The 22481-nt window shown below is 39.5% G+C and overlaps 1 protein-coding gene across 1 annotated transcript in view; it reads left to right on the top strand.

Moving 5' to 3' along the window:
* LOC149194339 (V-type proton ATPase subunit E-like) overlaps positions 1 to 17073 on the top strand; it is a 61291-nt gene extending 44218 nt beyond the window's left edge. Inside the window, exons 3-6 of the mRNA XM_089405069.1 lie at positions 15902 to 16058; positions 16155 to 16348; positions 16480 to 16579; positions 16801 to 17073. Of these exons, the coding sequence (XP_089261195.1) occupies positions 15902 to 16058; positions 16155 to 16348; positions 16480 to 16579; positions 16801 to 16836 (487 nt within the window). The 3' untranslated portion in view covers positions 16837 to 17073. The remainder of the gene's footprint in view (positions 1 to 15901; positions 16059 to 16154; positions 16349 to 16479; positions 16580 to 16800) is intronic.
* The last annotated feature ends 5408 nt before the right edge of the window (positions 17074 to 22481 follow it).

Raw genomic sequence — 22481 nt, 5'->3', positions numbered from 1 at the left:
CTAACTACAAACTTTTGCAATCGAGGACATTAGCTGCCAAAGGGCTCCCACCAATGTCCTACAAAGACAAAGACTAGAGTTAGTTCATTGTTCAACAATTTAGATGGTAAGTTTGAACTTTGGCTAAAAAAGCAAGTATTTACAAATTACAGTTTGAATTTTAAACAATTGAACTTAATTAAAAATGAGAATTGCTTACATGGTTGATCCACATCTCATGCAATCTTTGCCAGATTTTTGCAAAATGTGCCTATGGCACTAGTGAAAGTAGTGAGCTATCGATGTATTTCCAACTGCGACGACTCTTCAAGTACCATGGGCTGCAAGCACTCGTACAACTCGTCTCTAACCTTCCCAGTCTAATCTTCTCCCAGCTGAGCTTTATAATGATACTTTGGGTTCAGGAAATACCCGCCTGCATGTATAGGGCGATGGAGTTGATTGTTCCATTTGTTATCAATGATTTCCCAAATAGGCCCATATTTTCCTACTCTTTCCTTGTAAGCTACTCATATTTGCTCCTTTGCCTGTTGAAATTATGATGTTCTATGCTGTAACAATCACTTATTACAAAGCTTCTTTATGCTGCAATATTAGATATACAATTGTAGATAGAACACAAATCAAATGCACAATAGCAGACAACCAAGAACAAAATGAGACAGAATTTAAGTCCAACGACTAGGGAAAAACCCATAAAGGGAAAACCGAACCAGATTCTTCTTTTATTAGAAATCAATTGTTCAACAGAGATATAAAGTACAATGAGAGATCAAGAGAATGAGTAATTTCACCCAAATTTGAACAAGTTGTAGCATGAAGATCACTGGCAGTAGTAGTAGATTCACACACTAAATCAACCTTCCCTTCAACTGAATCAACACTGAAACACTTAAGCACTGAATCAACTTTGACTCACTAAGTTCTGTTGCTCTTACTCTCCAAGTCTCTCTCTCACAATATTCTTAAACTCTCTCTAACTCTCTGTCAAGTTCGAATTCTTCTTTCACAATGCATAAGAAGTAAGGGGAGAAAGAATGAGGCACATATATACAGGAGGAGCAACGAATCCATGCCATAAAGGAGGAGTAACTCGCATGCCAAGAGAGAGAGAGTAACATGTGGCAATTTTTGAAGAGTAACTTTAGCCATTATGGAGAGAGGCAACACATGCCTTCAATGGATGAATCTCATATGCCTTGAGGAGTGTAACTCATGCCCATTTAGGAAATGTAACTCATGCCATTAAGGAGGTACACATGCCTTTGTAACTTATGCCATTAAGAAGGAGAGTGTAGCATATGCATTAAAGAGTGCGTAAGAGGAATCTTTAATGACATGCTTTAATGAGAGTGCAAGAGTATGTCAGAGGAATTTTTTATGACGAGCTTTTATTGAGTGTAAGAGAGTGTAAGAGCATTAATGAAAGTGTAAGAGGAATATGCCATGCCAATAATGAGTGTAAAAGAACATTATTGAGAGCCATGATTGAGTGACTTGATTTTTTTCATAATAATATAATAGTATCATAAGCATAATAATAATAATAATATTAATGAAAATATTGATGACTAAGTTGAAATTGTACTACTAGGATTGATGATCAGAAGGGATTTTCCATCAACAATACTTGATTACCAATTGATGCAAGGTGATTTACTATTTTTGGAAAGTCATACTTGAGACTTTCTATTTTTAGAAATTCTATTTTTAGACTTTCTATTTTTAGAAATTCATCCTTGAGCTGCCAAATTTTCAACACTCCCTCTCAGCTAGGGAGGAATTTCTTTCTGCAACAAAAGATCTCTGCTTTCTCTGCTCATCTCTGCTCTGTATCATCTGGAACAATGATGTCTCACTCTAATGAAGAAGAATCATCATAGGGGAGCTCTGGCTACCACCCTATATCCATGGACAATAGGGGAGATTAATCTACCACCCTAAATATATGTCCGATTGGCAATAGGCAGGATACCACTTACCATGAGAGGTAAGGATCACACTCTATCCTATTGTTTGTTGATCTTCCCACCTTGACCCTCAAGAATCAAGTGGTAGAACACCTACATCCACAGACCTTGGGGGGATACCCAACTTACCAGAGGTAAGGATCACACACACCCAAGTCTCTCCTCATCCATTGGTCAGATGGATGGCAATCCTGACAAGCCCAACTCCTGGGTAGGATGCATACTAGGGTATACTCTGATAAGTCCCAGACTAGATGGTAGGGGGGGATTACAAAACATGACAATGATCACACACAGCCTACAGTCAAGAGTTCCCTCAACCCCAAGCGCTTTACTGGCTCCATTCCCAAGTTGGGAGCTCAAACAGGGGGGAAGAGCATAGCTCAATGTTCTCGACCAGCCATGACCGCCTCTCTCATCATTTCCTTCACTAGGCTTACGACTATTAGTCTTGGCCATAGTGCATGACATCGAGAGAATATTGGGTCACATCCGTTAGTCCAAGTTACTCTCTGAATACCAAGAACTTCCCTTTCGGCAAAGGCTTGGTAAGTATGTCAACTATCTGATCATCAGTCACAATATGATGGAGCCTCACTGCTCCTCTTTGCACCATATCTCAGATATAGTGATATTTGATCTCAATGTGCTTGGACTTGTCATGGAACACGAGATTTTTTGCAAGTCGAATCCCACTCTTATTGTCATAGTATATTATTGTCATATCTAGCACATGCTCAAACAACTCTCCAAAGAGCTTCCTCAACCATACTGCCTCACAACTAGCCATGCTAGCAACAATGTACTCGGCTTCAACTGTGCTAAGGGCTACAAACTTCTGTTTTCTTCTCATCCAAGATATCATGGTAGATCCCAAGCTAAAGCAACATCCAGATGTGTTTTTTTTGTCAGCAGAGTTACCAACCCCATCACCATCAAAGCACCCATGTAGTTTCACATCTCCAGCAGTATATCTCAATCCAAGATTGATGGTCCCAGGTAGGTATCTCAGCACATGCTTTGCAACAATATCATGTGCATGTATTAACTGCAAAACATATGTCCAATTTAGTGTTCACTAAGAACATCAGTGCCCCAATCTCAATACTCAAAAGGATTAGCCAAATTAGGTCCTGCAGCTTCACCACATAACTTTTTGAAATTCATTTCCATTGATGTGTTCATGGACATACATTCTATCATACCAAATCTTTCCAGTAGCTTGACAACATATTTTCCTTGAGAAAGGAAAATCTCACTAGGGCTCTTGCCATACCTACAGTCCTAGAAAGTAGTGCATCAAATGAAAATCTTTCCTTTTAGACTCAGAAGCTAACTACCTCCTACATTGGAGGGTAAGAGGTTCTCCACCTGTCAAGAATAAGTCATTAATATATAATACCAAAATCAAAGGCATACCTTGGACAGTTTTGAAGTAGAGATTTGGATCAATATTGCTTCTGGTAAAACCAAGCTTCATCCTGAAGCTATCAATGCGGGCATACCAGATTTTTGGGGCTTGATTCATTTCGTAGAGAGCTTTCTTTAGTCTTTGGGTCTTGGAACTACTTCCCATACATCATTATGTATCATACTGAGAGTGTAAGAGCATTAATGAGAGTGTAAGAGGAATGTGCTATGCCAATAATGAGTGTGTAAGAGAACATTATTGAGAGCCATGGTTGAGTGACTTGAATTTATTTTTTATAATAATAATAGTATCATAAGAATCATAATAATAATTTTAATGGGAATATTGATGATTAAGTCGAAATTGAACTATTATGATTTGATTGATGATAAGAAGGGTTTTTCCTACAACAATACTTGATTACCAATTGATGCAAGGCGATTTACTATTTTTGGAAAGTCATACTCAAGACTTTCTATTTTGAGAAATTCATCCCTGAGCTACCAAATTTGCAACATCGCCTGATCCATAGCCTTGTAGATGTAGCCCATGGCCAATTTTTCCCAATCCACCAACTACAACACCTTAACAAGACACTCACCAATTTTCACAAGCTCTGTTGTTTTTAACCAAAACATGGTGTCAAAAACTTTTTTTGGTGTCTTTTCCATTTGTTCTATGAGCCCATCATCCATTCTAATCATCATGGGAAAACATTTTTTGCAAGTTTTTTTGTTGGGAAGTGAGGGATTGCAATGTGAGGAAGTGAGTTGTAAATCTCATGATGGAAGGCCTAACAAGCTCCTTGCCCCCATTGTTTTTCCTCATTAGGCTCATTTCCCATGAGTGGTTGTAGATGTATTTTGTGATACATTTGGCACGCTCCACAGAGTTCTTTACCCACTCCACTTTTCCTATGTCCTCAACCATGAGGTCTATGCAATGTGTAGCACATGGGGTCCAAAATATGGTCCTATATTTGGACTATAGCATCTTTCCGCCAAGAACATAGTTTGAGGCATTATTTGTGATGACGTGCACATCATTCTGCTCCCCCATTGTGGTAACCATCTCATCCAGATCTCAATTAATAGGTTGGCATCTTTCTCACTATCAGATGCATCAACGATCTTAAAAACATGGTTCCTTGAGGGCCAGAGACAAGGAAATTTATGAGGGTGCTGTTTTTTCCATCATTCCGTCCATCTGACATGATGTAACAACATGCTGGTCCGTGACTCTTTAAACTTAGTCAAATATTGTCCAATGGACAAAACCTATCTTTGCAAAAGAGCTCCCCTCAAGCCATGCATACTAGGGCCTTTGAAGCCCTTTCTTGTAGCTATAGCAACATCCCACATAGCTTGGTAATAAGGTGAATAGGTAGCATTAAAGGGGACATTTGCATCATACCACCATCTTGCAATGTATTCAAAAGCAACTTCTTTAAACTGTTTTTTCCAATGAACATCGAAGGTGGGTTGAGTTAGATCTGGTTGGGAGGCAGTGGCACTAGCAAAGGCAGTTTGACTAGGTTTGACCTGGGCTTGTTTGCTGGCGGTTTGACTTTATTTGACTGCAAAAATCAGATTGTATCTCTTATTGAATTGGACAATTTCTCTAAGAAAAGGTTGCTGGGTTTTTCCCTAGAGGAGGGCTTTTCAGAGTAAATCTTGTTGTGTCTTTGTGCATCATTGTTCTATTGTGATCTCTCTGTCCCACTATATTTTATAGTTGAATTTCTGAAGTGTAATTGCTTAATGATAAACTGGAAGTGCTAAAGGTAATATCAATATCAACGAAAGTAATTATTAGTTTTAGAAATTTGTGCTTGTATCTATTGCACTTGAAAAATCAACATGGTATCAAAGCTTAGTTAAGAAAGGCATTGGAGATCACTCTTGAAGACACCTACTTTATAATCAAATCCTTGATTTGGAAGAGGGCCGAGTCTGTTCAAAGATGAAGTCCTAGAAGTCTATGACAATAGTGGACCAAAAGGTTTCAGACAGTGCTCAGAAAGGTCTGAAAATGTCTCAGTGTGATGAATACAAAGGGCCGAGGACATTAAGGAAGGATCATAGTTTTAAAAACCGTTTTTAAAAACCGGTTACCGGTCTAACTGGCTGGTTAGCAAGCCCGCCAGTCTAAACCGGCCAAAACACCCGGTTTGAATGCCCATTTCTCCATTTTTTTGCTCTAACCGGTGAAAACCGGCATGTTTAGGACAGAACCGGCCGGTTTTCAGGTTAGCAAGCCCGCCGGTCTAAACCAGCCAAAAAACCCGGTTTGAATGCCCATTTCTCCATTTTTTTGCCCTAACCGGTGAAAACCGGCCGGTTTAGGACGGATACAAACCGGCCGGTTCTGTCCTAAACCGGCCGGTTTTAGGCACGCCCACCGTAAAGTTAAAAAAACATATTTTTGACTGTGTTTTAGGGGTTTTGGGGGGAAACTAAGGGTGTTTCAACCCTAACAATGTTGGAAATTAATGGTAATGTTAAATTCTTAAAGTAAAAGTGACATTTCCTTTAATTTTCATTTTCATCCTTTTACTTAAATTTTTAACATTACCATGAAATGACTCAGGCTGTTTGAGAGTGGTTTCGACCTCATTGGATTTCATATGGAGAAACTAGAATTATAGATTTCACTCAAAAATTCAGCAGACTTAATGGTTTTCAGGATTTCATGGTTTGGGGGTAAACAATAAATGCAATCGGAGCTCCAAGTGATGAGCAAAACTCCTGATCTAGATCCCATTGTGTTGGACGATATTGATCCAACATCAGAATGGGTGGAGGAGACTAAAGAACCTGTGTTTGAGGCTGATTTTGATATCGACATGGCTTTAGTGGGGGATGAAGCAGATTATGTGGTGGCATCAGAACCAAGATCAGTGGTGGCATCAAGGAAAGGCAAAGAACCAATGGAAGGCACTAGTCATGCAGGTCGATAAACTCGTGCTTCCATTAGGTCCACTTCTATTGTCATTGGTGGCATTGATACTGAAGTTGCAGATCAGGCTGAGGCATCCTCAGACTTTGAACCAGATGATCTTTATGTAGCTCCTGATGATGATCCAGTGTCTAGTAGTGGTGATGAACTTGATGATTGATCATGTGTACACTATAGACTTGTAGTAGGCCAATGGCCTCATAGCTTGCAGCATTGTTTTTGGACTTTGTAGGCCATTTAGAGCCTCATTTCTTATGTATTTTGCTATTTTGTCGATGATATGTATTGCACTCCGTGCCATTTTGATATATTCACCTTTACATGGTATATAAATGAGCAAACTTTGCATATTTTGTCTCTGTTGGCTTGGAATCATGGTTTTACATCTTAAAAATAGTTTTGTTTCATTAAAAATTAATTATTTAATGTATTTTTTTAAAACCGGTTCATTTAGACCAAACCAGTCCCGGTTAGACCGGTTCCGGTCGGTAAACCGGTTCATTAGGTGGACCGGTCCGGTCACCGGTTCCGGTTTTAAAAACATCCTTCCGCAGACGTGCTCTGCGGCTAGGATGTTGTCCTAGAAGGAGACTGAAAGCCTCATCTAAGGTGAACATGGATCTCAGACCCTAGAAAACTTAAGTCTGAAAAAGGACTTTGTCAAAATATGGACAACACAAATCATTGGACCAGGTTTCTCATATATCTGAAAGCAAAGGCTTGCAAATTTGTTTCTAATTGAGTAAGTCCTTGATTAGTACTTGAAATTTCTTTGTTTGAAGCTTTTGGAATCAGTAAATCTGAATTCCATTTGTATATTCTGAGCTTTCTCAAGCTGTTTAAGGGGTTTATTATATCCATGTCCTTGAAGATGAATATATATTGAACAAAAACTGGATAGCAAGGTACATTTGAAAAAACTGTTTTGCTTGACATGTACTCACTAAGACTTGGAAGGTTGGCAGAACTGAACAAGGTATTTTATCCACATCCAGACAGAGAGCCCTCAAGGAAGAATTTATTAATCAAGAGGTGAAGTCCCTGTAAGCATTTGGGAATAAGGACAGTTTGTATAATGTACAGTGGTCAATAATTTTTGAAGTTACCACTTCAGAAATGGCTAAGTCAAGAGTCTTCAAAACTTTGCATTCTCCCACAATGAAGAAGGGGCCAATAGAAAGAATCTATTTTCTTCAACCTACACAGGAACTGAGTTCATTTGGTTGACAGTTGAGGTTTTGAGGGTTGCAAGTATCTCCAAGAAAGACAATATTGTCCCCAACTTGAAGCCTTGGTGGTAACTACAAGGTTGTCCTAGAGAGGCTTTCTGATATGATGGAGACATCTCACTTTCATAATTGAAGACGGGAGGTGTTGTTTCTTTAGAATGTTAAAGAGGCAGAATATAAGCCTTACAAAAGCGATCATTATACATTTGCTTGGACTAGATGGAGCATTCCTTGATTCACTGATAACAACATTTTGTTAACAATCACATATGCAGAGGCATGAGACTCCATGGCACATTCTTTTGGTTTTGGACGAACTGTCACCATCTATATTGACTACAGGAAGAAAAGTTGCATATGACAGATTTGATGATCTTATTTGTCAACCCTAGAAGAATTGAGAGCATATAAGCCATCTTGGTAATTCAAGAAGTAATGACATCATCACAAATTTGGATTATGATTCAAAGTTCAGTAAGGCCTAAAGGCAAGATAAGGCCTGCAAAGGGGGATGGACCAAATGTGCCGAGATTGTTTGAAATGAAGTTTTAAGATGTCTTGCATATGCTGCTAATGATTGTATTGGCTAAGTTACATTGCTAGAACTAGGGTGTCATTGCTTGGTCCTTGATGTTACAAATGGAATCAAAGGAGAAAGTGTTCTTCACCTATAAAGCAACAAATTCCAATTAGCACATGACAAAATTTGTATTCAGAAGTCCTAGGGTTTGAAGGTTTGGATGAGAAAGTTGTAGGGTTTGTGGATAAAACCCTAGAGCTAGACCTAGATCAATGTTTCTGCTGAAAGAAGAAACCCTTGCACATGCAAAGAAGGAAAGGAAAGTAGCATGCTGATGATGAGGATGAGGATGATGAGTTCGCAAATGGATTTCATTTCTGCAAGAATGCTAGGATCAAGAGGGAGTAGCCTCCCTCTTTTGTTGCTCATTGGGCATAATCACCTGCTGACTACATAGAGATGCACGGGAGGTTATTCCTTTCCCGGTCATTGCGAATGAATGATGGGAGCTTCTCTTCTAGAATGAATACTTGATGCTCTTAGGTGAAGGCGGTAGTAAGAGAGGAGTAAGGTTGAGCATCCCAATCCCATCAGCAGTTTCTAAGGTAAGTTCTAGCAACTGACTAACAACATGCCATGCATTTCCAGATCAACTAGTTCTGGTAGGTGGGTAAAGAGTAGGTAAACCAACAAATTCCCTACAATTCTAAAAAGATAAGTACTTTATATCTCTCTTCCTTGATTATTATTATTTTACTAATAGTTAACCTCTTGTCTTCGTTTCTTTTGCTAGGTTATAATCGATTCTTCCATGGCCTCCTAATGAGGGTTGTAGGTACATTGTGAAGGTTACCAAGGCTCTGGAAATAGATGGAAGCATCAGGAAGAACAAAGCAAAGTTTGTGGCAAGAGGACTCACCTAGGATCAAGCTAGAGTGAGAAATTGTACTGACATCTAAAATCGTGCCTGATGAGTTCTTGGTTTAGAAAGAGCAAGCAGGCCAACAAGTTTGAAGGATGCCATGATGGAGTAAATTATGTGAAAGAGAAGTCAATGGTGACTTCCAAGTGGATCTACAAGATGAAGTATGCAGAAGATGGCACAAAGAGAAGTATAAAGCAAGATTTGTGAGGATTCTCCCAGAAAGAGGGAGAGGACTATGTGGAGACATTTGCTCCAGTTGTTAGGTACACTTATGTTAGAACTATTATTTATGTTGCTTTTATTATGGGTTGGAAATTACATCAGGTGGATGTGGAGACCGCTTTCCTCAATGGAGTGATTGAGGAAGAAGAAGTGTACATAGAGCTACCTCAGGGCTTTGAGGTACATGAGAGGGAATCTCATGTTTGCAGACTAAAGAAAGCTTTGTACGAACCTCAGGCATGGTATTCTCAGATTGATGATTATTTGATGAGTCCTGGTGGATCTTGCTATTAGATGACTTATTTTTGACAGAAGTAGAAGGACTCACGTGACAGAGGAAGTGACGTTGGTAGAAGTATTTGCTTCTGTGAGAGGGAGCAGTCAAGATTACCATAGAAAGCCTTGCTTCAGTGTTAGAGGGAGTTGACCTTTGAGTTTAAGATGAAGGATATTGGTTGGAACTAGAAGTGTGGTAGCAATCATGTGGTCATATTATCATGATCCTTCAAAGATTTGGGATGATGGACAACTAGTCCATGGCCACTTCCATGGTAATTAATCTAAAGAAGCTAAGTGGTAGTGGGAGAAGCAAGGATTACCACAACAAGATTTGTTTCAGTGTCAAAGGGAGCACCTAGTCAGGGTGATTAGAAAGTAGCTATGGCACAACATTGTGTTAAGGTACTAGCATGGTACAGTTGAATGTGAATTGAGAAGTAGAGTTACGGGGATATATAGATTCAAATTGGGTAAAGAGTGTTGAAGACAATAAGAGCACATTAGGATGATTCAATTTAGATTATACTTGGGCAGGAAGCAGACATTTGTCACACTCTGGACTGCAGGGGTTGAGTATATTGCAGCTAGTTTGGCGAGTTGTGAAGTAGTGTGGCTTGGAAGCTACTCGCAGGATCTTTTGATCAGGTGCCAGAGACAACTGTGATGATAGGTTGAAGCACATCGAGCTCATGGTACGACTGCATCTGGGACATGGTACAAAAGGGAGTAGTGAGGCTCCATTGCATTTCCACAGACGAGCAGGATGCTGACATTCTCACAAAGCCTCTGTCCTAGGGTGAAGTTTGTATACTTCAGGGACAAACTTAGATTAGTTGAGAACAATGTTGCACACATCGCGATCGGGATTTAATCGGCGCCGGGAAAAAAGCGGAAAAAATCGTTAAAATCGGGAAAAAATCGGAAAAAAGCGGGAAAAAATCGTTTGGCACAAAAATATTCATTTTTTTTCAATTTTTTTAATATCTAAACCATCTACAACATAAAATAAATACATTGACACATAAATATGATAAAAAAACTAATATATAAGATGTTTAATATCATTTCTAGCGCTAAAATCACACATAACATTGAATCATGTCCTGAATAGTAAGTCCTGAGTCCCAAGTCCAACTCAGCCTCAAAATATCAACAAAAAATATGATAATGTATCTCATCATGTCATAATGTCATATACAATAAAATGAAAGTCTAATCCTATTGATTTCCTCTGCCCCTCTTGCGAGAAAATGGCACAACTTTCTCTTTCCCTCTAGATGTAGAAGCTGGTGCCTGTGGTGGTGGAAATGGCAGTGGAGTCTGACGTGCTCTAGAAGCTGAAGAACTAGTAGTAGCAGCTACAGGAGGCCGAGGTGGACGGAGACCACGTCCTCTGGTAGTGGTAGCCCGGGTAGCCCGGGTAGGCGGTGTCACCTCCTCCTCCTGCTCCTCCAACTCCTCCTCCTCCTGCTCCTGCTCCTGCTCCTGCTCCTCCTCCTCCTCCCCCTCCTCCTCCCCCTCATCCTGCACTAACCAATCCTCAGTGGGATCCATGAGAGGCCTCTCGGTCTCAACCCTCCATTCAGCAGTGGTGTCAATCCCATCCAATGAGATGGCTTCCGTATCAGGTGTCTTCTCTAGTTGTTTCACCCACAATCGAAGATTGTAGTAGACATAGACCATGTCATTAAGTCTATGGGACTCCAACTTGTACAAAGTTCATGAAATAATAAATTAATAATTAATAATTAATATTATAAAAAAAATATTGTTTAAAACTTTAATGAATTCAAAAATTTATTTGGAAATTTGCAGTATTTTAAATGTTTAAGTGTTAACCTATTGCGCTTCTTGTTGTGTATTTTTTCAAATACACTCCAATTGCGCTCACATCCCGAGGAGCTGCATGTTTCGCTGAGGATGCGTACGGCAAGATTTTGCAAAAGGGGTACTCTGCCACCATACATCTTCCACCATGCGTCTACAACAAAATTACAAATAAAATTTTAAATAAACATAAGAAAAAAATGGAATTTGAAGAAACAATGAAATTTGAAACAAAGTTACAAAGTACAAACTAAAAAATACCTGGCATTTTAACCGTCCTATCAATGACAGCCATCTCAAAGCCAAATGTGCCACCTGACAACTTATATTGCTCAATTTGTCTAGAGATCTCCATACGTTCTTCTGAAGATCTCACCATCTTCTGGACACAGGTTAATAATCCTTCCACGACCTCAACATCAAAATTAAACCCACATGCATAAGAAAATGCAGGGTTCAGGAAAAGCCCCGCAGCATGAATTGGACGATGGAGTGTGTTGTTCCATCGCTCATCAATGACGTTCCATAGAAGGAGTTGTCTCTGGAACCCATCATCTCCCTTGTCATCATAGTAGGACCGAATGGCTTCTTTGGCCCTGTCCATGGCTTCATACAAATAGCCCATTGCGGGCTTCTCACCATCAACCAACCGAAGAACCTTTACCAAAGGTTCTGTAACAGCGCACACCTCCTGCACTCCCGCCCAGAAGTCTTCCTGGTATGAAACTAGTCTGCAGACGGCCTCTGCTTCTGGTTTGCGGCTCATTGACGAAGCACGCCACTCCTCTGAAAGAAACATTCTCTTCAAATCCCACATAGAATTCAAGAGGGATTGAAGAGATATGAAACTCGTCGCAAACCGTGTAATGGCGGGGCGCACCAACTCTTTGTTGTTGGTGAATCTTCTCATCAAGCTAAGCACAGATGTGTGATTGTAAATAAATTTTGTGATGCTTTTTGATGAGTCAACAACCTCTTTGACAAAGGGAATTTTCCCAATGTCCTCTAACATCAAATCAATACAATGGGCAGCACAAGGTGTCCAAAATAAAGCAGGATGCCTGTCCATAAGCATTCTACCAGCAGCAACATAATTTGCAGCATTGTCCGTTATGACTTGGACAACATTTTCTGCACCCACCTCCAAAATAAACACATCCAGCAAATCACATAAAGTTCTTGCATCTTTGATTTGATGAGTTGCATCAACAGATTTGATAAACATAGTCCCCTTGGGACAACTAACCAAGAAGTTTATAAGGGTTCTCCCCTTTTGGTCAGTCCAACCATCTGACATAACAGTGCATCCTGTTTGTGCCCATGATGCCCTAAAATCCTCCAATCTTTGGGTGCAGTCACGCTTTTCATCTTGAAGAAGCCGGCCTCTGAAATCATGAAGAGAAGGGAGTTTGTACCCCGGGCCAACACTGGCAATAGCATCAACAGTAGGTTGGAAAAATGGATTATTCCTTATAATGCTGAAAGGAATATCACTCCAGAGGAGAAATTTTGTCATCAACTTGTCAGCTTTTTCTTTTTCAGTTCTTTTTAGCATTGAACCAATAGTTGGTTGTGAACCAGGTGTGGTTCGAGGAACAAAATATGATGATGCAGCTACCGGATTGACTGACGCTGCAGTAGAACCTGTGCCACTTGGCCCACTTCCTTCAGCTGACCTTTTTAGTTGCCTTTTGAGTTCTTCTTTGGCGTCTCTAGTGTGCTCTAATTCTCCCAATGCTCTCATGGCTTTTTGGATAATTTCAGCATTTGTCTTTAGACAGGGCCCCACATCACGTCCAGGGATTTGTGCAAGGTGGAACTTCAACCTGTACACCCCCCCGAATATTTCCTTTCCACACAACTTGCGATACAAGTTTTGTCTATCATTCGGAGTTTTAGGGTCACCATATTCCCAGAAAGGATCCAATTTCCTTGGCATGTTTGTTTTTGAATTTTGAATTTGCAAACCTATGGAAAAATAAGGATTAGGAAATAGGAATTTAGGATTACATAAATGATAATACAAATTACAATTTAGCATTTGCAAAATTACAAGCTAATTATTTCCAAAATCCCAATTTCTAAACCCAAGTTACCCAACCAAATGCCAAAAAACAATGAAAATTCAAAAAAAAAAAACAATGTTTAAAAAAAATGAGAAAATAAAAATAACAAATTGGTTCTCATAGTCATAACAAATTACCCATCCCAAATCAATGAAAAATTTCAAAAAATTCTTTAAAAACAATGAAAACCAAAGTTTTTATAGAAGCAAAACCAAAAAAAATTAATCTACATACCTCTTTTATGGACAAATTGGTGATCTAGGCTTGGATTCCTCTTAAAAACGCTTCGATTCGCTCCCAAATCCGACGGAAACCCTTCAGCTCCTCTCCCTCACCTCTTCTCCTCCTCCTCCGCGCGCAAACAGCAAAATGACATAAAAAAAATCGATTTTGCATATAAAAAGCCCGCTGCCCCGACGAAAAAATCGCGATATTTTCAAAAACTCGCGATTTTTTCGATAAAAATCGTTATAAAAAAAGTGGCGATTTTTATGCATAAAAATCGCGATTTGAATCGGGTAAATGAAAAAATCGCGCTTTTCCGATAAAATCGCGATTTTATCGCGATTTTAACAACACTGGTTGAGAATGCTTCGCTCTGTCAGAGGGAGTGTTGATGTTGTAGCAACAAGGGGCAGACATTCTCCCTAGGTCAGGATATTGACAGGTCAAAGATATTGACCCTAGGGGCCATGTAATGTGGCTAGAGAGAATGGTCCAGACTCCAGATAGCATCAAGGCCCAGAGTGCTCCCATAGATTGCAAAGAGGTACTTGGCTAGTGGGTATATTGAGTGACTTTAGCATTAGGAAGGTATGTTACTATTCAATTGGGATGCAGAATGGTAATAGGCCAAGGTTTCACCATAGGTCATAGGTGTTGACCAGGTTCCAAGTGATGACTTGTCGAGCATGATGTTGATGCAAGATGCTCTGCACATGGTTTTGTAATAGAACATGAGGTGGATGGATTCATCAACATAGCAAGTTCTTTCAACCTTTTTCTTGGGATAGAGATTCTTTTCAACACTGAGATCATCTGAAGAAGTTATTATGAATACCTCCCTAGCTAAGAGGGGTGTTGAATTTTGTAGCTATGGTAGCCCTCTAAAATCAAAAGAAATAATAAATATGAATTGTATTTCAAGTTGGCTTCAAAAGAGGGATTTTTTTTTTGAAATTTAAATTATTTGTCTCCATAAAAGTCAAGTCGGCCCTCCAAGAAGTCGGCCAACTCCAAAAGACACACCTATTCGGGCTCATGAGATGACTATATAAAGGCTACTTGTCCTCTGACTCAAGGCACCAATTCGGATCACACACAAACATATTCTTTTGTTCATCTATGCGAAGGAGAGAAAGAAAAGGAGATTGAAGTTGACCAGATCAGTCCAGTGTTGACCAAGCTATTTTTCATCTCGGTTTGACTTTTTATCTGTGGGAGCAGACCAAAGTTTTCTGTGTATCTTTCTGGGCAGCAGTCTGAATTCTGAGGAAGGTACAGGAGGCCGAAATTTCTCAGTTTGACCAGGTTTGAGCTGGGCTTGTTTGCAAGGCAGTTTGACTTTATTTGACTGGAAAAATCAGATTGTATCTGTTGTTGAATTGGACAATTACTCTAAGAAAAGGTTGCTGGGTTTTTCCCTTTAAGAGGGCTTTTCCAGGGTAAATTTTCTTGTCTTTGTGCATCATTGTTCTATTGTGTTCTCTCTGTCCTAATGCATTTTATGGTTGAATTTCTGAAGTGTAATTGCTTAATGATAAACTGGAAGTGCCAAAGATAATATCATTAGAAGTAATTATCAGTTTCAGAAATTTGTGCTTGTATCTATTGCTCTTGAAAAACCAACAAACCTGCCCATGGTTTGCAAAAAACCACCTGCAGGTCCCATCAATACGCCCAGGCATGTGGCTTCATAACCAGCCAGCTTTTAAGGACTCAGCTGGTCAGGACCAGTTAGGTACCAAACTGTCCTGACCGGCCAGCGAATCAGATTTATTGGGCTGGTTTGATATCTCAGGCAACTAACCATCCGGTTTGTCCAATTTCTGGTTCGACCTGGCTGGTTTTTAAAACTATGATCTGGAACCCAAAAGTTGTATGACCAGAGCACAGCTTGCTCACCTGACAGTGGATTATTGGAGTTCATTTCGGTAAGAAATACAACCACGAAACTTGTGTCAAATGGAAGGTTCAGGTGATGATATTTTAAGATTCTACATAAATTCTAACGTTGATTCATGTGTTATATAAGCTACATCTATGCATCCTTTCATTCTTTAAGTGTACATGCTTAGGATTATTTCTTTTGTTGAACATGGGTCTATACCAAGATCATTGAATTCAAATTATTGCTGTTTGCCAGACATCATATCTACCTATTTATTCAAGAGGCTGTTTTGTCATGAAAAATATCCATTTATAATTCCATAATATTTCAGCTTATACTATAATGCTTTATATTAAAAACATACTGATATATAATATTTTGCAGTGAATATTCAATGCAGCTGAATGCATCACGCATCAAAGTGCTGCAAGCCCAAGATGACTTGGTTGGGTCAATGAAGGAATCCGCAGGAAATGAAATTCTGGCTGTTAGTCAGGACCATGATTTCTATAAAAGGCTTCTAAAAGATCTGATTGTGCAGGTACAAAATAATATGGCGGATAGGCACTGATTCATTCAATTAGGAAATTGTGCCGTTTCTGATGGTAACTAAAAATATCCAAATCAATTGATTCAGGGTCTGCTGAGATTGAAGGAACCAGCATTACAGCTGCGTTGCAGAAAGGCTGACAGGTGGTTAGTAGAATCTATTCTGGAAGAGGCAAAGGAGGAATATGCAGAAAAAGCAAAAGTACACGCACCTCAGATAATCATTGATGAACAAACTTATCTTCCACCTGAACCAAGACCTGATGGAATTGGCAGTTCTTGGTAATCTTTCAATTATCGTGAATTTTGTTTTTGTACATGGTGACGAGGACTGCTTTTCTACCAATTTTTAATGCTTTTTGTACTTGCAGTTGTCACTGAAGGCACTAACAATTTCTTGTATCCATTCACAGTGCTGGAGGTATAGTTTTAGCATCAAAAGACGGTAAAATTGTTTGCGAGAACACACTTGATGCCAGATTGGATGTTGTATTCAGGCAGAAGCTTCCAGAGGTATATGATTTAAAACCCTTTTGTTAATATATTTATCACATGCTTAATAACATTCAACATTGTTATTGTGTTCTTAGAGTATTTGAGTGGTATAAAAATCCTAATATAGTAAGATTTATTTTCCCTGTTTTCTGTCATAACATCTATAGAGTTTAATTTAAAGGGCAGAATTTCCATATTTTCAACAGTTAATTCAGTTTATGGCTTTCTCTTCCTCGCAGATTCGCAAGCTTCTCTTTGGCAAGGCAGCTGCATAGGGAGCAGTGCCAGTTCTTTAAGTATCTTCATTTATATTATTCCCTTCTGTGATGATTTTTTAACAACTTTATTTTTAAATTTCTTCTGAAGTGTCTGGAATTGCGGCTCCAGTTCAATTATGAATTTACTTTATTGTTATCCACCAGTGAATGACTAAAAAATTGTAAGAATTAGAGGTATCTTCTACCTGATGGTGAGTTATTTAAAACAATGACAATTTCATCATTCAGACTGTATTCAGGATCCTATTGCTACTGCTATGTTTATTCTCTTTCATTTTGAAAAGGTTGTATATCCAATGGCATTTCGGGTTAGAGGATTTTAATCTGTAGTAGGTTGAATAGAAAAAATAATTAGCGTGGTTTACACCAAATGACATGCATGTAAAAAGTTTGATCTTGTCCTTGATATACTTAAAATTTTGTAAGCATAAAATTTGCATAAAGACCTTACAAAATCAACTTCTAAATTCTAATGGATCCCATGCTATATTTTAAACTGAAAATAATTGTGGATTGTATAGGTCTGAAAGATGTTTTAATTTTAGATGCTTGAATGTCAGTTTGTCTCTGTTGTGTGGCAATGGTTCCTTCTATGTAAGGTTCTCCGTGCCAGGTGAGGATATTAATTGTCAGAGATGCCATTTTCTGCCATGTGATGACAACTATTTTGGATATCATTTGTTATTTTAGTAATTTTAAAACAAAAAACGAAAAAAAACCATATTAATATATACAAAGTTAAAACTGCACCCCAGCTATAGCTCTAGGCACTTCAATAGCTTTTGGTGGCAATTATTACTTTGATTTCATGAAGGTTCTCACCCAAATGAGCCTACATGTAAAACTAATTATAGGCATGGACTTTATATGATTTGTACACGGGTAATGCTTTCTTGAAGAAAGCTAGGACATCTGACCCAGACTTATAATTACTGACCTGGGTTTACTTGCAAAACAAGTGCTAGAAAGTGAAGGGTACATGTTGAATATGACACTGATATGCTAGCTAAGAGTTATCTTCATAGGTTTTCTTTTCTATTGTTCGGTGGCGTTATGTTGATGTTTGTAGCTTGGGCAGGTACTTCTGCACAGGCATAAGTGTTTAGGCACGCAGAAGTCACCCAAAGTCTTTTTAGACATTTTTTGAAGCATGAGCAAGTTGCTAATGTAACTTAGCGTAAATTTAAACTTAAAGGAAAAACACATAATTAATTATGTTGGCTAATTAAGCTAAAGAAACTTAGGAAACATAAAGTAATTTATATTAGTGATTATGTTTTAATCTTAGCGGTTGATCTCAAGTGAGGCAAGATCTAATCTCGGCCATCATTCCCTTTGGAGATTAGGGTTAGGAATTTAGCTCAATGTAAAGTTATAAAAGAAAGGTTAAGGAGAGGAGAAAGACACCATACAATGACACTAGCCATGGAGAGGGATTTTCTCAAGTGAGTGTGACACTCAAGTGTGTCAGGTTTGAGGAAGTGCAAAAATGCAGCATTGGAGATCGAGATCAGATGAGGAGAAATCCAATGCCTGATCTACTAGATTAGATCTAGACCAAATCTAGAGAATTTTGTATCTGTAATTTTCATAGTTGGGCTATTATCCTAGGATGAGAGGCCATGTGAAATTAGATTTAATGAAGAATTGTTGATTGGGCATAATCCATTTGTGTCACTTGTGGTTGAGATTGGTTGTTTTATTTTGCTTATGCTAATTAAGTTAAGAACTTAGTCATGCATTTATTCAATAGATCTCCAATTTGCTAGGTTAATAATTGTTGGGTGCTAGGTTCAGGAAAATTTAACATGGTTTAAAGCGAGAAACCTTGCAAACCTATCTCTAAATCACATAGGAAGCGGGGTTTGTATAGGGATTATTGGATCCAAGTACGACCGTGATTGTATAAGGCATATTTTTTTAAGCAGGCCAAGAACCAAAGTTGGTTGTACAACATCCAAGAATCTGTATAGGTTGAAGAAAATCATATGGTGGCTTGGAGTTAAGTAAAAGTTAAAAAAAGGGAAGTTTGATGAGTTGGTGTTCAATAGCCATAAGTGGGCTGTCAGAACCCACCCAACTGCATGCCAGAGGAGCTTGCGGAGGATAGCGGTGAGGGTCAACAACGATTAGGATTGTTCGTGGCTATAGTTGTTAGGTGTGGAGAAGATGTTGTTGACAACAGTGACATTGTGTAGGTGGAGTAACAAATAGGCCACGCTGTGGGAGACAATAGTCAGGCCCTCTCGAGTAGGCAAACATCTTCCAAACTAGGTCCAAAATGAGGTCGTGAAGATTTGAGCCATTGAAGAAATGGAATTGTGACATGCTGAGAGATGTAGGGCCACAATAGGAGATTTGGGTAGGCAAGGCGATGATGTAGGAAGTAGTCGACGATGGAAGTAGAAGCAACAATCGGGACAGTGCCAAAAGGTCGATAGGTGGGATAAGTTGTGATGCATAGGACTTCATGGGGTCGTGATAGAGATAAGCGCCAACTAACTGCCACAAATTAGAGTCGTGTTGAGGTCAACATGAAGCATAACCGAAAATTGTAGTCGCAGGCAACATTGTGTGGGAAGAGTGGCAAGCAACGTTGACATGTGGTAGAAATCCAATAGTGCAGCGGGGTCAGTCGTCAGGAGGAGCTGTCAATCAACCACATAGTGTGCAGGGTGATTGGGCTTATGTTAGATAGTGGACTGATAGGATCTGCGTCGCAGGAGCATGCAACCTCAAGAGGGTTGAGTTGCACATGCTGTAGGAGAAAGCAATCAGGGACATAGGTGCAAGAGTAAGGGTTGTCAGCCCATAGAGATAGGGTTTGCAGGTGCAAATAGTGGCGACTGAGCACAAAGAATGGGTGTGAGGGTTCTGGTAAAGTAGAGTAGCTATGAAACACAATGGCTAGTAAGAAGTCAGTAAGGCCAATTTTGGCTAGTGACTATACAATGGTGCAAGAGTGCTTTGTTTCTAGGGATTGGCAGAGATGAACTCTCAAAGGAAGAGTGGGAGATCATATCGATTAGGGGCATGAAAACAAGGCAAAACCTTTGATTTTTTTATTTTGAGACGACAACGATTGGTTCGAGATTTGAGAATAGGTTGGAGGGCGTCTATAACATCAGTCCATGGAAGGAGAGGATAACACTGATTCTCATGGAGAACTGTCTAAGGAATTTAGTAGAAATTGAAGTTCCACTTCTATAGATGCTACAACACTGGTCATCCATAATTTAAAGGATATGAAAGCTAGACATATCATCATGATGCAGTAAGGGTCATGTGATCCTTTACATATCAAGAAGGAAGAGCACCAATGAGATGTGGACCGCTCTAATGAGATGTGGATCGCTCTAATGAGTTTATGCTTGAGTGATAACTAGAGCCATAAAATGGTGTCGAGGGGAAAGTCAAGGAACAACAAGATGACTGAATTAAACATAATGGCATCATATCTCACTAGGATTCAACAAAGTTCAAAATGAGCTTGGAGTTGTTGGGGTAGTGGTGTCAAAAGAAGAGCTTGGAAGGATAACCTTGAGTGGGCCCACAAAACAATGGTCTACCTTTGTGACAAGTATTCTAGCACAAGAGAAACTACCTAATTTGAGTAGACTATGGGATGAATTCACTTAGAAGGAACTTTGGTAGTCATTTTCTGGCGGACAACATAAGTGGGGATGAGTAGAACCTTGCTCTTGCAAGCCCAGAAACGAGGAGCAAAGGAAAAGGTTTGAGTAGGAGTGAGGAGTCATCCTCACAACCAAAGAAGGACTTGGCTAAGGTCAATTGTTTTGCATGTGATAAGGTGAGACACTATGCTTCACAGTGTCCATAGAGGAAAAAAGGGTGGAAAGCATACATAGTCAATTATAGATGCATCGACATAAGCTCAAGAATTTTGAAATTGAGTTCACACTTGTTTCCTACTTTTGCTCAGGCACCTTACCAATTGGTGTGTGGCTACTAGACAGTGGAGTCATGTGACATATGATGGGGGCATGAGAGTTGTTTGATAGCCTCACCAAGTGGGACTCATAACTATAGGTGGAGTTTGGTGTTGATACCAAACATGTAGTGAAGGGGGTTCGAATGATAATATTTCAGTTCGAGTTAGGAGGGCAGGTTGGAAGTGAAGGACAAGTTATGGGTGCCAAAACTCAAGTGGAGTTTTCTCTTAGTCTCTATGATAGAGAAGAAGGGGTTTGTCGTAGCGTTCCAAAATGGACAATCATTGATTAGCGCCATGGGATCTTGCTTAGTTGATGGCCACGTCATTGGAGGTAGAGAGACCAACCTGTATAGGCTAGAGGGCCAGACTATTCGAGCAATGTCAAGAAGCAAAGAAATGACAAAGAACAATGAGTAGGTAGCTTCGAAGGTTGAACAACTTAGAGGGAGTCAACCTTTAGGGTCGGCTGGGGAGGAGCAATTAGTAGATTCCTCCAAGCCTATCAAGAACGTCTCTTGGCATGAGATGACCTTACATGCTATTTTGGAGCAGGAGGCTTCTAGGAACTAGTTGAAGGGGAACAATTCTTCAAGGATGTTTTGATGTCGGGAAAATTTTCACTACGTCATTTTATGGTAGGAAGGCACTTCCCTCAACCCAACTATGGGAATAAATCCCCTTTTTTAGATAGCAATTTGATGCCAAGTGGGAGGGTTTCTTCTATATAATAAAATGATTAGATTCAAGATTTGTTATACCACATGTGCATGCACAGACCTTAGACTTGGGTAGAACCACCGTAGCCAAGGAAAATATATATATATATATATATATATATATATATATATCTATATATATATATATATATATGGAGAAAGGGCTTATATAAGAGCATGGAGAAGAATCCATTTATACCTTTCATCTATGCGTAGGCCTGAACTTTAGCTGGTAGCCCCTTCTGTTCTTCACGATTCTTGGATCTCTATGCTTTCACTGTGCTTTGATCTACACCAAGGTTGTTCACCTTTGAGGCATGATCTTCAGATCGCTCTCCCTCGAGCTTTATCCAATAGATTCTACGATCTCTGTGAGGGAGGGAGTGCGAATTAGTGGAAAGTGGTGGCCACCAAGGAGAGCGCTTGGGACAAGTATAAACGCTAAAGGGAAGCCTTCCTTTGGGGTCTTTTGTCAATTAAATTTTAGAATTTGAGATCTCTTGGAGTTGTTTAGCACAAGGGACAAAGTGCTATTACGCACAGGAGTCTCAAGTGAGATTTCCAGCCAGTTTTGGAGAATTTTGAGTGTCTCCCTAGCTAGTAGATTGAGAAGTCCATCATAGGATTTCCACAAAGTTAATCCTTCAGTTGTGGGCCAGATTGAGCGATGCACATTCCAAGGTGCAAAGAGGAGTGAAACACCCAGTGCACAATTGTGGAGGGAGTTCGTGGGTCAGATTTGCAGGGAAATTCCATTGCCAGAGATGTGTGAGGGCTTGGGTGTGTCTTGCTGGGGAGATTTTGAGCTGATTTAGAAGGCCAATTTCATCATTCTCAGGCGGTGCGCAGGAATTTTTCAGGACAAACTACGCAGGCATTGTGTAGTGCGAGTTGGGGAGCTGGAGATTTGGGGGTTTTCTGGAGATAATTCCAGAGATGGCTTGGATAATTCATTAGTGTTGGATTTGGGG

The sequence above is a fragment of the Pinus tabuliformis genome, chromosome 2_2 (assembly GCF_031772625.1).
Source record: "Pinus tabuliformis cultivar Carrire ecotype Pingquan chromosome 2_2, CPIR1, whole genome shotgun sequence".
NCBI classification, from domain to species: domain Eukaryota; kingdom Viridiplantae; phylum Streptophyta; class Pinopsida; order Pinales; family Pinaceae; genus Pinus; species Pinus tabuliformis.
Note: the sequence above shows the minus strand (reverse complement) of the source record. Positions and strands in the feature narration are given on the sequence as shown.